At 38.2% G+C, this 13,733-nt stretch overlaps 1 protein-coding gene across 1 annotated transcript in view; it reads right to left on the bottom strand.

Moving 5' to 3' along the window:
* Nucleotides 1-908: 908 nt before the first annotated feature.
* The window catches only part of SPON1 (spondin 1), a 195,429-nt gene continuing 182,604 nt past the window's right edge, over nt 909-13,733 (bottom strand). Inside the window, exons 8-16 of the mRNA XM_061462830.1 lie at nt 10,494-10,695; nt 9,303-9,443; nt 8,890-8,965; nt 8,279-8,461; nt 7,801-7,971; nt 7,521-7,688; nt 6,427-6,591; nt 4,892-5,155; nt 909-4,591 (exon numbers count right to left, since the gene is read on the bottom strand). Coding sequence (XP_061318814.1) covers nt 4,428-4,591; nt 4,892-5,155; nt 6,427-6,591; nt 7,521-7,688; nt 7,801-7,971; nt 8,279-8,461; nt 8,890-8,965; nt 9,303-9,443; nt 10,494-10,695 — 1,534 coding nt within the window. The 3' untranslated portion in view covers nt 909-4,427. The remainder of the gene's footprint in view (nt 4,592-4,891; nt 5,156-6,426; nt 6,592-7,520; nt 7,689-7,800; nt 7,972-8,278; nt 8,462-8,889; nt 8,966-9,302; nt 9,444-10,493; nt 10,696-13,733) is intronic.

The following is a 13,733-nucleotide window of genomic DNA, read 5'->3' as shown; positions in this document are numbered from 1 at the left end:
GCCATGTGATGATATGTTGTGGTATTATTAACTATATCAGAAATGGAAATGATAGTTGCCAAATGAACTGCAATGATAGGCTTCAGATTTTAGCTGAGCTGTGCATATTTTCAGGGATTTGTTATTTTTTCCCACCCCAGAATCAGTATCTGTGGCCCTGAGAACTGCAGGTACCTCTAAAAGGAGAGTTAAATGATATAATCATATTACAAATCATGCTTGAGGACCTACTCTGTCTTTCTGCCATGCCGGTTATGGTTTAGGTGTGTTGGCCATGCAAAGAAGAGCATCCCCAGTTGGCGCAGGCATGCTGTCAAGAAGGTCCCAAGCAGTAACTTGGATGGCTGGCATTTATAGAGGCTGTATGGTCACTGTGCTGATTTAGGTGCTCTGTGACCCCTTATGGGGAAAACTGGTCTGTAATTTTCTGTGTAATTATCAGTGACATGCTTGCACTCGCAGTGTGCCTAAATAGTCTACTAGTAGCACAAAAAGTCAGTTAAAAGTTTCACAAAATCTTAGACTTTTCAAAAGCTCATTTGTTAACTATTTTTCCATTCACAAGGCTTTAAAATATGTTCTTTTAAATAGTTTCTCTTTTATTAAAAAACAACAACAACAGCAACAAAACCCTCATGAGAGTTATACAGGGTAATTTGGGTAATGATCCTAAGTTACTCAGTGATTCCTAAAGAACAACAAACTATCCAACAAAAACTGTGATACAAATCACTTCCAAGAGGAAAGAATAAGTGGCTCTAGTAAAATCCAGCTCGCTTCTGATATACTGTTAGATTGAAACAAGAATGAAATGTAAATAAGAACATGACTGCTTATATTGATAACCGTATGGGGGTTTTGGTGTACATAGTCATATTGGTTGAACAGAATCTCATACAAGAATAAAATTCATAGTAAAGATGTCTTTATTCCAAAATAATAATAATAATAATGTGTTAGCCAGACAGCTACAAAACATCTACACAAGACTTTGGTAAGAAATGTTCATGGTAGCTTTTTCATAATTCCACAGCAAACAGAAACAAGGAAGGACATCTAAAAATGCAAATAAACAAAATTTTGTTCGAATCGTATGCTGCACACAGAGTCCTACTGTACAGGTGTTAAGCCTCTAGCTTTTACTTTTTACTATGTGTAAAACCTCTACAGTTTGTATGTTGGGGAAAAAAAAACACAATGTACACACAATGCTAAGATCTGATTTTTGAGGTCTACAAAACTGGAATGACATCTGTGCTTTCAGTTCAGCAGGATTATTTGCAAGATAGGAGAGATAACAGTTCTTATTTTTATTGACTGATAATCAGTGGCTATTACACTACTAGAAAGTTTACAGTAACGATGCAATATTTTTAGAGATTGTGTATCAGAGCTTCTTTTCTCAATAGAAAATCAACCTTTTTTTTTTTTTTCATTTGCTTGTGTGGGTTTTTTTTTACAAAATGTAACAAGCTTAAATATTGTATCAAGTTATAGGAAGGACAAGTGGTTTGTAAAATGTTTCAACAGGAAAAACAGTGTGAAAAGCTGAACCCAAGCAGGAACCATCACACATTTCTGAGCCAGTGCAATCTATGGTGTCACTGCATGCATTAACAAAGTGTGGAGGGGAAAATCCAACATTCATTACTTTAATAAGCCTAAGAGAAATGACTGGAAATCACACTGGACAGCCTCCTAACAAAAAATATAGAGAATCAAATTAGTAAGGACCACATTGAAAGAGATGCCAGGTTGTTTTAATGCACAATTTTGTGGCACGTTTGGGAAGATGTTGTGTATTTCCTACATACCTCAAGATGTATTTGGACTATGTAGCCTTTGGCAAAGGGAGTAATTAAAAACCAAAATAGGTCAATGAAATGGAACAAACGAAATGAAAATACAGTGCTGTTTTTAATTGATTATTTGCAGAAACAGGTGTGATTTTGCAAGATTAACTTGAACAAGTGGTAAAGGTTGATGAGATAAATATAGTCCATAAACTCACATATTTTTTTTTTCCATTGAGGACAAACTTTTTTCCTATGCTCCCCCTGCCCCAAGCTCTCACAGACCCAAGCATACAAAACCCACACTGTCACAGCCTCTGTCGGGCTCAGCAAGAGCAGCTCGCAAAGGTAGATGGTTGTGGCAGTCTTGACTGCACATGTAGGTTTTCACTGGCTGAGCGCCTGTCAGGAATCACTGTAGCCCTTCCCTGTAGACATCTGATTCTTCATCAGAAATATGTTCAGCTGGTCACTCCTCCAGTACCTGTATCATTCCACTGGGCTTTTCTGTTGGAGGGTTACTTTTTTTATTTCAGTCACAAAAGGGTAATGCGCAAGGTAAGGTCATTACCTAGGCACAGTCTTGCTGCTACACTGTAATGACAGTGCTGTAGAGACATAAACTGCAAAATTTTTCAACAGGCGCAAGGAGGCAAACTATCTGAATTATATTATTAAATGAGCCACGCTGTGCAAAGTGGGGAGCTGTTTGGTTTCGGCATTAAACCTTGTATTATTTTTTCCCTCCTGGTTTGGTTCACTATGGGCCTGCAGCCATTTTGTTTAGCAGTGGCAGGAGAGGCTTAACACTGTGGTTGGTTCCATTATTTCCCCAGCCCTCCCTTCATTCCAGATCTCAAAAAGAGCAGTAAAATGCCTTGAGGGAGTGGGATGCAACAACTGTGGAAGTTGAGCAGGCCTTGCAGTGTTTAGTGAAGAAACGACGATGAAAAGCCTACAGTATCATGCAGCCAGCCCATCTAGCCCGCTTGGGTGCAGGGAGGTAATGAGAGGATTCCCAGGGTAGTGATGGTGCAGTTGAACAGCCTCAGTGGGTTGTGGTTCACATCAAATGTGGGCACTTAAAACCTGGGTGCCAGGTTCTCAGGATTGTGACCAAGTGTTAAGGAAGTGAGTAAATTACTTAAGGCTAGTTTAAAGAGACTATAAAGTAAATTTTTCTCCATTCATTTCTCTCAAGCTTGTTTCAAGTGTCAACATCAACAGTCTTTACTTTCAGGGCATTGTTATTACTTATGTAGAGACATAGACTTTATGCTGCCTTTCCTGGACCAAAAGATAACCCATCACCTTCACCTTTCATCTTTGTTGTTATACTGTTAAACTTATAGGACAGTGCTATATTCCAGTAGCAAGTGAAGCCCAAGGTCTCGCTGGTCCTACACCTGATTATGTGTAGGGATGAGAGCTAAACTCTGCAAGAGATGGTGTGAAATAGCATTAGAATGCTGAGCAGTTATTTTCTAATCTTAGGCAGTTTGTTAATCACTCAAGTGGTCAGGGAAAACATTTATCCTGGCTGGTGTATCTACAAACTAGAAATTCTCACAAATTTAGTAAATTTTAGATCCTCCTATACTCTGAGTAAAAAAAACATAAATGAGAGAGCTGTACATATATACTTGTGTCAATCTGTAATTAATACGTTAAAAGGCTGTCATTATTTCATTTCACAGGCTCCCTTCCCTTTGTTTGTTATAAGGGACGCATGAGAACCTGGCTCACCTTTTCTGTACCATTTTTATTATTTTATAAACCTCTTTCTCTCTTTGCCTGTGATTAACATCCTAATGAAACTGAATCTAATTTTTAGTGTCTCGTGTGGAAGTCTTTCCATGACACAGCTGTTGCAACCAATTTCTAGTAGTTCTGCATCCATTTGGAGAGGTAGTGGATAGACCCAATACAAGAATATGGAATCTAAATATATTCTGACATTCACAGGTTTTCTGTGTGTGCTGTTTTGGCTGTGACTATGTAGTGGGCAGGCACCATTATTGAGCTGCACAAATTATTTCCTTTTTAAGATTTAAAGAAACTAAGACCATTTTGCATGGACTATAGCATCCATGTGAAGAAAAGTATACAGGATAATTACCATAGCTTGACCCAATAGTGTAAAATGATAAACATGCACCTTCAATAGTATTGAACCAGCATCACTGAAATGACTCCTTGGCATAGTTGCGGAATCAAGTAGGCACTGCTTTGGATTTTCAAAATCTAATTGAGAGAAGTCCTCCCACATATGAAACATGTTACTTTAACTTAGTAATGCTAATATGCATGCATTCCATGTCTTTACAAGTAATGTTTCTATATGGCTATTCCATGTTCACAGATATGCCTGTATTTTAGTTAAATGACTCATAATGACTTACTATTTTTATGCATTAAGGGCTGGCTGGAGTATCAAAGATTTACTCTCAGCATAAACCTGTAAGGAAATATTTATAAAATATATTTCTTGCACCAGCAAGACTGAAAAGCAAACCACACTGCAAAAAATGAAAACTAATATACACTTTATATTTTTGTTGTTTCTTTAAAAAACAAACCAAGGTTGACTTTCCATTTAGCTCAGAGTGCATCTCTTGGAAGCCTTGTGTTTTGTTAACAAGGATGAACATTACATGCTCTTAGCTCCTTTTTGTCTTTGCAGCTAGTAAACTGAGTACTTTTGGACCTCTTCTTTACCATCATGTAGCGTTCCTGAATTCCACCTCCACAGAGTGTAGAACATTCTGTCCAAGCAGTCCATGGCTTCAGCCTACAAACTGAAAAAAGTCATTTGAGTAAGTTTTTAGTATTTCAGTCTAACCTACCTATCTCAGTGTAATTGTGCACACTTACAGCTTTTGCATAGAAGAGAGCATAGAGCCTAGTTCTTACAGTACGAATTAAGAAACCCTAGTTAAGTGTACTCAAGGTGCATTTGTCAAACACTGAAAAATGCTTTGCTTTGTTGCTAAACCTTTTCCTAGACTGAAATGCATGAACTGGAGCTGCTTACAAACTCCTGTCATGCAGAAAAGAAAAACAGACATAAGCATGCTGAAAAATGGTTTCACACTCACCTGGATATTGCTCACTATCTATATTTTTTTTTGCTTGTTCACTTCTCCTTTTCTCCCGGGCCTCTTTCCAGCGCCTTTTTTCCATACCTGGGCCTCTCAGGCATTTCCTGACTCGACATTTTGTGCGTTGGACAGTTTCTGGGCATGCTGTTCCTCCAAACTGTGGTTCTATTTTAATCATTCTCGTTCTGATCATGTGGCCCTTTCCACATGAGGTATTGCATTCGGACCACTGGGACCATTCAGTTAGTTCACAGTCAATGGCTGTAAAGAATGAGAAATGTTACATGAAAGCTGTGAGACCTAAACATAAGGTCAAGATGAAACATGCAGACGTGCCTAATGAGTTTTTGCACTCTGAACACAGGAAAGCAGCTTAAGCCCCCAGTCTTTTCAGCAAATGTTGTGAGGCTACACGTCAAATTTTTTGGAGTCCATTTCTAGTCAGAATTACTATTTGACACTTTCCTCAATTTCTTTTTCAAGAGTGGTGCTGGCAGATCACTAAAATTACCAAGAAAGTATAAATAATTCTTCCCCTGTGCTTTCTTCAACTCTCTCACCCATATGCCTGTTTTATAATGAAAAGCTGTTAAATACTGAGTTATATTCACAAAGAATCTGATGCCTCTGAGGTGTAAGCCTCGCTTTACTGGCTGTGTTATGCAATAAGCGAGATGTACTAAAAGCTTTAAAAGTTTTCATCTTTCAGCACTACTTAAAACTTACAGCCCCAGTGAATAATAATGAAAATGATATTTCACATAATTTAAGAAAAGCTGAATTAACAAACTGACTAATACTTTCTGTGAAAAATAATGTAATTTGTTTATAAATCCTCATAAACCAGCTGGCAACAGGACACTAAAAGCAATCATATCTTACTTGTTCAGCAGCGCCTTGGGCACTTCACAAGACTGCAAAGCAACTAGAAATTTGTATCACTCAAGAAAGGAGCAGATTTCAGTAGAGTAAGGTAAAAAAAAATCAATGCAGCTGTTTCCACAGCATCCAGTGGCTCATATGCATTCCTGGTTACAAAGGGATACGTAGATCAGTAAAAAAATCTATAATACCATTCAGAGATGTATCAAAGATGGAGCGAGCCTCTTTTGTGCTCTTTGCGTGAGCTAAAAGAACCACAGAGATGTTTTTAATTCTTCTTTCCTTCCTTCCTAGAACACACACTGCTTTTGAGTAAAAGAGAGGTTTTATAATTCTGACTTATTTACTACTAGGAAGGGCACAGACTGTTGCCTGAAGTTTGTAGTGTGTTAAATATGCAGAAACAGTATGCCGAAAGCAATATTGGTCATCAGCATAAGGTTCAGTAAGGCAAGCTGAAATGATGGTCATATTCAGTAAATGAAAATCCGCACTAATAATAATAATAATGCTAATAATAAAAAGAAAAAAAAATCCATAGTTGCTATCCTGCCTAAGAGGTGATGCTAAAAACTGGTGATAGAGTTTTGACCCATAGACTTTGCCATTCATAATTAAACTTCTCTCTCCAGAGAGTTTCCCACACTTACGGCATTCGGGCAGCATGCACTTTTCTGCTTGTTCTAGCTCCTCATTGCAGTCTCCCAGCTCAGCAGCAGATTTCAGCATCCTTTGACGGGTTCGCATGCCCTTCCCACATGTTACACTGCAGTCACTCCATTCAGACCAAGGCGAGAGTAGACAGGGGATGGTATCTGATATGAAAACAAAAAGGTAATGAATTTTTATTGTACATAAATTATGAAGCTACTGCATTATTTTGAAAATAATACAGGTGGAAAATGTACGGCTTTATCTGTCATCAACCAATTATACTTTGTATACATTTGGACAAAATGAATCATAATCTGAATGATGTTGCTAGAGATGCTCAGAAAACACTATATTAAATTGAAAGCTTTGCCTCATTTTAATACCTTTTCTTTGCTGTCTTTATAGCCTATTTATATCTGCAGAATCCCAGTGCTCCTGGGAAATAAATAGTTTAAGAAGGTATGTTTCAGTCATGACTCCTATAAAAAATCTGGATTGTTAAAGTGGACTGACTGAAACTCGAGTTGATATAGTCTAAAATGTGATAATTCCACATTTTGTCTACCAAAAATCTTTTAAATTTTAATTCGTTGTCTTTCATGAAAATCTTAACATTTCTTGCCATTTAAACAATATGAATGATAGAATCATAGAATACTAAGGGTTGGAAAGGACCTTAAGATCATTTAGTTCAGTAGTCACAGTAAGAATGAGATTGGCTGACCACATGAAAGGAGCACTTCAATTTCTGAACTGTTCATGAGCTAAAAGGAGAGCGCACTGTTTTATTATAGCCTTATGATTAAATATACCTCATATTCCATAAATCAGAGTTGCTTAGGTATGGTTTGCTAATATGCACATTGCTGTCTGGGTAATACAGTAATAGGATACTACTGAATATTTTTTCTCAACATTCTCATCCTGCTGGTGAAACTGGTAATGCGCATTCCTTAGGGGAGCTAATTTTAAGAAGAACAAGAAAAAGCAGCATTGCTTCTTGTTTAGGTATATTATCTGTGTGATGGAGGAACATGTCAGAAATTATGCCTGTCTTTATAGCAGAGAAGAGAAACTCATGGACACTTACGGCATTCAGGCATCATGCATTTCTCTGCCTCTGTAGTTTCTGCCTTGCACATGGATCCATCAGCAGGAGTCATCTTGATCATTCTGTGTCGTCTCTTCATCCCTGTGCCACAGCTAGCACTGCATTCATCCCACTCTCCCCATTCAGTGACAAGGCAGCTGCTAGGGGCTATTTAAAATGGACAGACAAAATCATTCACTAGTAGAGCTTATATAAAACCATGGTTTGGGCAGTACTCCTGCTATTGGCTGGGTTTTACAAAGCCAAATAAAATACTTACAACATTCCTCATTTACAATACATTTCTCAGTTTCTTCAGTAGGCACTTTACACATAGAGCCATCTTCAGGGAATTGTTTTACATATCTCTCTCTAGATCGCGTTCCCATTCCACAGGAAACACTACAGGGGGACCATGTAATCCAGTCAGACATCATGCAAGTGGAAGCATCTAAAACACAGAGAACCATTTCAATAGCTAATATTAACAGAATTGCTGATAATTCTGTAGCTGCCTATTTGTGTGCAATGTCACTTTTATGCTGCCTCTCACATACTGTGCTTCCTTGATTGCTTACTTTGCTCCTTTCCTTTTTATTTCTGTGTGCTTTGTGCACCAAGATGAATCCAGTTTGTATTATTTAGCAATTAGTCCTCTTTGCTATAGCTCAAGTCACACTGCAGCAGCCAGTAGCTTTAAGAACTTTAAGGGAAGAGCAAACCCTACAAGAGGTTCTCCACTCTTTCCTCTTTATTACCTTCATCACTGCAGCCTGGACCCATGCATGGCTGAAAATCTTGGGTATCTGGGCAGGGCACACTGAGGTCCAGCTGAGCTTTAAGCATTCTCTGCCTCATCCTCTTGCCCTTTTCACAAGTAGAAGAGCTGCAAGCTGACCATGGGGACCAGTTTGAATATATGCAGGTCTCAGGGGTATCATCTGAAAAGTAAGAAAAGGCAGTGAATGTTAAAAGTAGTCTTCCATTTGGCTCTCTTTACCTGACTGGTGATTACTTTAGATGCTAGTAGGATACAGTCTTTCCTCCTGCATTCTATCTTCTCCATTTTAGCCCCCCACCCTCCAAGACTAATTGCCAACTTTCATTTAAAAAAAAATAAATTCAAATCCCAAAAGGCTTCTCTCTTTTATCACTTCCATTGTTACTGTCATCTTCCAGGAATGCATGCAGTTTCCTTTACTGCATGAGAAGGCTAATTGTAAATACCAGAAAAGATGAAAACCAAAATCACTTTTTGGCACTGAATAAGGCTTTTGCTCCTAAGTCAGTTTTGTACTTTATCTAAAAATGACAGTAGAAAATGGAACAAAATGTAAATTAGTACAGCACAAACTAATTTAAAATGTACCTTCTTCTTTTTCTTCTGGTGCTAGATCTGCCACAATATCGTCGATGTTATCAGGTACAATATTGCACTGCTCCCCCTGCAAAGGAATTAATTGTGTTACAGGAAACTTATACATGTATGCAGCGAGGGGGATTAACCCAGTGTACTGTGAGGCCCTATCGCATCTGCAGCACTTTCTTCTCTTCTCATGCTTATGCATACTTAAAACGAATCCCCAGATAAGCAGATGCAGTTATTACCACAAGCAGGAGAAATAATACATTAAGAAAGATTTAGTTCTTTTCTGCCATAATCTTTGTTTGGTGTAGGTTAAAGAGGGTAGATTTGGGGGGGGGGGGGGGTAGGATTGGTATTTCTTGTGTACGAAGTAGGGTGTTTTGTTTGCTTAAGAATGTTATATATGTGCATTATACCTTGCGTGCAATTCTCTCAATGACAACTCTGGCTACCAGCTTGATGGAGCCTCCTTCCGGGTCATAAAATGGACTTTGGGGATGATCTAAACTTGTAAGTGGTCTGATCTTTTCTTGAGGCACTGTAGGTTTGTTCGGAGACTGCAGTCAAAAAGAAAAAATAGTTAAAAAGAAACAAATAATTAATAATACAATTCATCTGCAGAAATTAAAACTTCTTCAGAATGTGAAATTGAGAAATTCCAATCTAAGATGAACTCAGTGCAGTTGTACTTAATGGTAAGGTGTTGGATTTTTCGTTGGAATTTTTATTTTGTCAGGAAGCACTTCTCTAACACTTTGGGGTTCAACCCTGAAGCTGGGTTCACAATAAGATGTGAGTCTTGTTGTGTGGTTAAACACAACTACATTAATAAAAAATATATATCCAGTATGCCTCCAGAGTTGTATTATAACTGGAGAAATTCCTTAGGTTCTAAAGAGACCAGGTCTGAAAGAAAAAAATCAGCTATCTTCTGTTACCTGAAAAGTGAGTATGTGTGGTGTTTGAGGCTGTGCCTCTTCTTGTCTACCATCAACTTTCTGTACTCTCTGTAGACTCACAGTGTAGGCATGCTTGGAACCTATGGAGACCTAACCAGTTCATGAATGTGACATAACTCATTTGGTCAAAACCAGGACTTTACCTGATGATGATGTGAATCTTTAGGACTGAGAAAGTGATGGAGACAGAGAAAATGTATGATTTTTAGAGCCTTGTAGTGATGAGAATCTCAGAGTTTCAAACACTGTAAGGAACAGTTAAGTTTTCTGTGCAAAACAGAATAGTTGGCATTGGAGTTGAAACAGTAGAAAAGGCGATAATGGCTGCTGGTGGCACACAGATGTGTATCAAAGGGTTTGGACACCTTGATACTTAGTTTTGAGCAGACTAAGTCATCCATTTATTAAGTAGATGAATGTAATAATATCCTAGGTGAATGTAATATTATCCATTAATAATAATGCTCAGGGAATTCAGACACAACAACCGACAGTAGTTGTAGCATCTGTCTAAATGACTTTTAATTCATTATGAACAAAATTTTTACAAGAGTAGTATAAAGGTATGTATGGCATTACCATGGATCAAATAGCACTAATTCTTCACCGATTAAGATAAACTTTATGTATTTAATATATTACAAATACCTCATAGCTAATGCCACTGTCTGTACCAGCATCCCAGGGTATTAAATCCTGAACGACTTTCTGAACCCAGCCACAGTCCTTGGTACAGAGGTCTTCAGCAGACAGACCCACGTTCCAGTCTGGACTGGGGCCAAGCATGGTGAGGAAGGACATCAGGTGCCGGTGACGATCGACAGAAAACTCAGCAGAGGGAGCAGCTCTCCTGCAAATTTGCCATAGCAAGACATGAATTTGTTTGCTGCTAGATGGAAATGAAACTGGTACTTCAGACTGGGAAATGCTGAACACTGGCACAATGCTGTTTGGTACGTAGAGATGGAGAAACAGGGTGGGGGGAGACAGCTGTTTGGCCCTGTCTAGTTTCAGTCTCCAAGTATCATCTGAGAAACAGCTCTGACATTGTTCAAGGAGATTTACAGTTTAATGGGTGAGAGAGATGTAGCAATAAAGAGCTGCAGCAGCTTATGTCTTAGTCATATAATAATAATAATAACAATAATAAAATAAGTAAAATAGCTGAGAAATACTGTGAGGGTTTGATTGCTGGAATACTTTTTACCCCCAAAAGAGAATAGAAATTCTGATGCCAAAAGTGCTTGGAAGTGTTACTTGCGTATTTTTGCAAGAAAGCACTCATTAACAGAGTTTTGGTGCTCAGCTGAGAGATTAATGGCCACTGCCAGCCCTAGAGAGTTCATCCAAATCTCCTGTAGGTTTCTACCAATGTATGTGAAAGAGCCCCTATTCATCCAGCCTTTGTCAGCTGTTCTCTTAGGAAGAAATCAAATCATGCTGAATCATGAAGTGCTCTGCAATGCTGACGAGCAGCTATCACATTCCTGTGCAGATGAAAAATAAAATCAGGCCTGAACTGGAAGTTCCTGTTCACAGATGAAAAGCTGGACCACTTCATGGCACCCTTCTGGTGAGCAACAACAAATGCAGAAGTATTTAAAATGTGATTTTGGCAAATCTGCTCTTCCAAATACTGGTCTGGCTGGTGTCAACACAGGTTTTCTTCAGTTACAGGACTCGAGCCAATACAGAGTCAAATTGAAGCCTGGTTCTTTTTGTGTTTTATGCTAAAACACACTGCCTTTTGAGCATCCAAATGCTTGAGTCCCTGTAAAAATGTAGCATTTCATTGGTCTATTTTTCCTAGTTAGAATCATAGAATAGTTAGGGTTGGAAAGGACCTTAAGATCATCTAGTTCCAACCCCCCTGCCATGGGCAGGGACACCTCACACTAAACCATGCCACCCAGTTCTTAGCATTCTCAGCATATTAGAAAACTGAACAGCCCAGAGATCGTTATTTTGAGTAGTTATCACAGTTTTAAATGTAAGATGTCTAAAAATTAGTGTTTCTAGCTCATCCTCAAGAGTCAAATGAAGAAGCAGGCATTTGCTAATGGGTGAAATGTTCTGGCCACTTCTGTTCCAGTGTTTCTAACTGCGTAAAGTCCTTAAATTAAGGACTCCAAGTAGAACAGCTTCTAAAAGAGATGACATTAATCCTCCCTTTCCCAGAAAGAGATGCTAAGGACTCAATGACTCTTTTTTTTTTTGTTCAATTGAACAACTTACCTAATGTAAAGTAATAAATAATGAATGATGGTATCAACTTCAATCTGTGAGTACAGTATCCTGATATATTTGTCAAGTACGTAGCAGTGATTAGTCTTAAAAACCCTGCCAGCTGACTTCAATTAACTAAAGGATTTACTGCATTACATGGGTTTCTAAGAATGCCCTATAGGAATTTTGTACTTGAAGCAATACACAGCAGAAATCAAAACAGTAAGAAATGTGTTTGCATACATGATCTTTAGATTAAGAATATGTCTAATATGGACATTGCAGATGCAGAATAAAGTCGCGGGTCAGCTCTTGCAGGGGAAAAGCAAAGGCCGTGTGGAGCTGCTCACTACTGCATCCAGCACCTGAGCTGATACTACTGAGTTGGTATGTATTGTGTGACACGACACTCACTGCTCTGTGCACATGTGTTCAGGAAAAACAAGAGGCAGATACAGTCATACCATTTAAAAGCAGAGGGTTGGCAATCACTTTAGACACATAGGAATGGAAAACTTTTGTCACCTGTTATTCTTGTGGTAGGCACATATAATTAAAGCTTTGAGTACTTTGTTAGGAAAGTAAATATTAATTGTGTTATTCATATGAATAAAAAATACTTGAGTAGTTAAATTAAACTCTATCAATATTGAAACTGTGCAAAGGAACACTTCAGGAGATGTGCTTTGCCTGCAAGTCTTTGCATGTGTTAAATTATATCAGGAGATCTGCAGCTTGCATCATTTTCCAATTTCAGAGCACTCTGAAAAAAAATTACCTATCTTCTGCTCCTTCTTTAAGAAAAATAGGTAGTTTTATGACCGTTTTACTGTATTTCATCCTGTAGCTGTTTAACAGAAACGTGAAGGAATAGAAGACGAATGAAGGCATGTTTTTTCTCTTTTTTCTTCGACTCTTGTTCAGACAATAATGAAGTATTTATATATTATCATAAAATGTATTTGTTATACTTGCTACTTTATGTGGTACCTGCAAGCAGTATGAATAATTTGAACCACAGATGTGTAATGTTACCCAACATTCAGAGTCCTTCTTGAGCTGCTGTAATTAAGGAGGAGAAATGGGCTGATCTAAGGCACAGTTAGTAAATACTACCTGGGCATAGGGGCAGGCACTGATTGGTCTTTTACAATCTTAAATGATCTTTGGTGGGTTTTATTTACTAGGGTTTTTAATGAAGTGACAGATTTCAGATGTTTCCATTCTCCACACGAGCAACAATTTATGAAGCTGGCAGGAACCTAAATCCTTCCCGGCATACCTCAACAACACATCAGGCTCAAGTGTCCTAAGATTTGCCTATGGATATTCTGAAGGAATCTAGTGATACTCAAGTGCATCCTAAACCTGACCTTTTTCATTTCTGTATTGTCAACACACCTGATGAAACAGGAATGTAGATCATCATCTCTATCTCTGCTTTCAATATAAGTATATATTATCATTTTAAGGCTCTTAAATTTTAAGAGAGTGTTCTTCTGTGACAGGTTGAGCATGTTTGGTAATGCCCACAGGAAAAGCCTAAAGTTTCCAACTGATGTGACTTTGCTGTGAGACCAACATGTTCCATTCCCTTTCACATATACATGCACAAAAACAATGGCAAATAGGAGTTGCAGATCAAATCCTAAACATCAGGTA

Source organism: Pezoporus flaviventris, unplaced genomic scaffold, assembly GCF_033815535.1.
Source record: "Pezoporus flaviventris isolate CSIRO_AGI_PZ_B2104156 unplaced genomic scaffold, CSIRO_AGI_Pfla_v1 ptg000036l, whole genome shotgun sequence".
Lineage (NCBI taxonomy): Eukaryota > Metazoa > Chordata > Aves > Psittaciformes > Psittacidae > Pezoporus > Pezoporus flaviventris.
The sequence above is the reverse complement of the archived record's forward strand: the minus strand, read 5'-3'. Positions and strand labels throughout refer to the sequence as shown.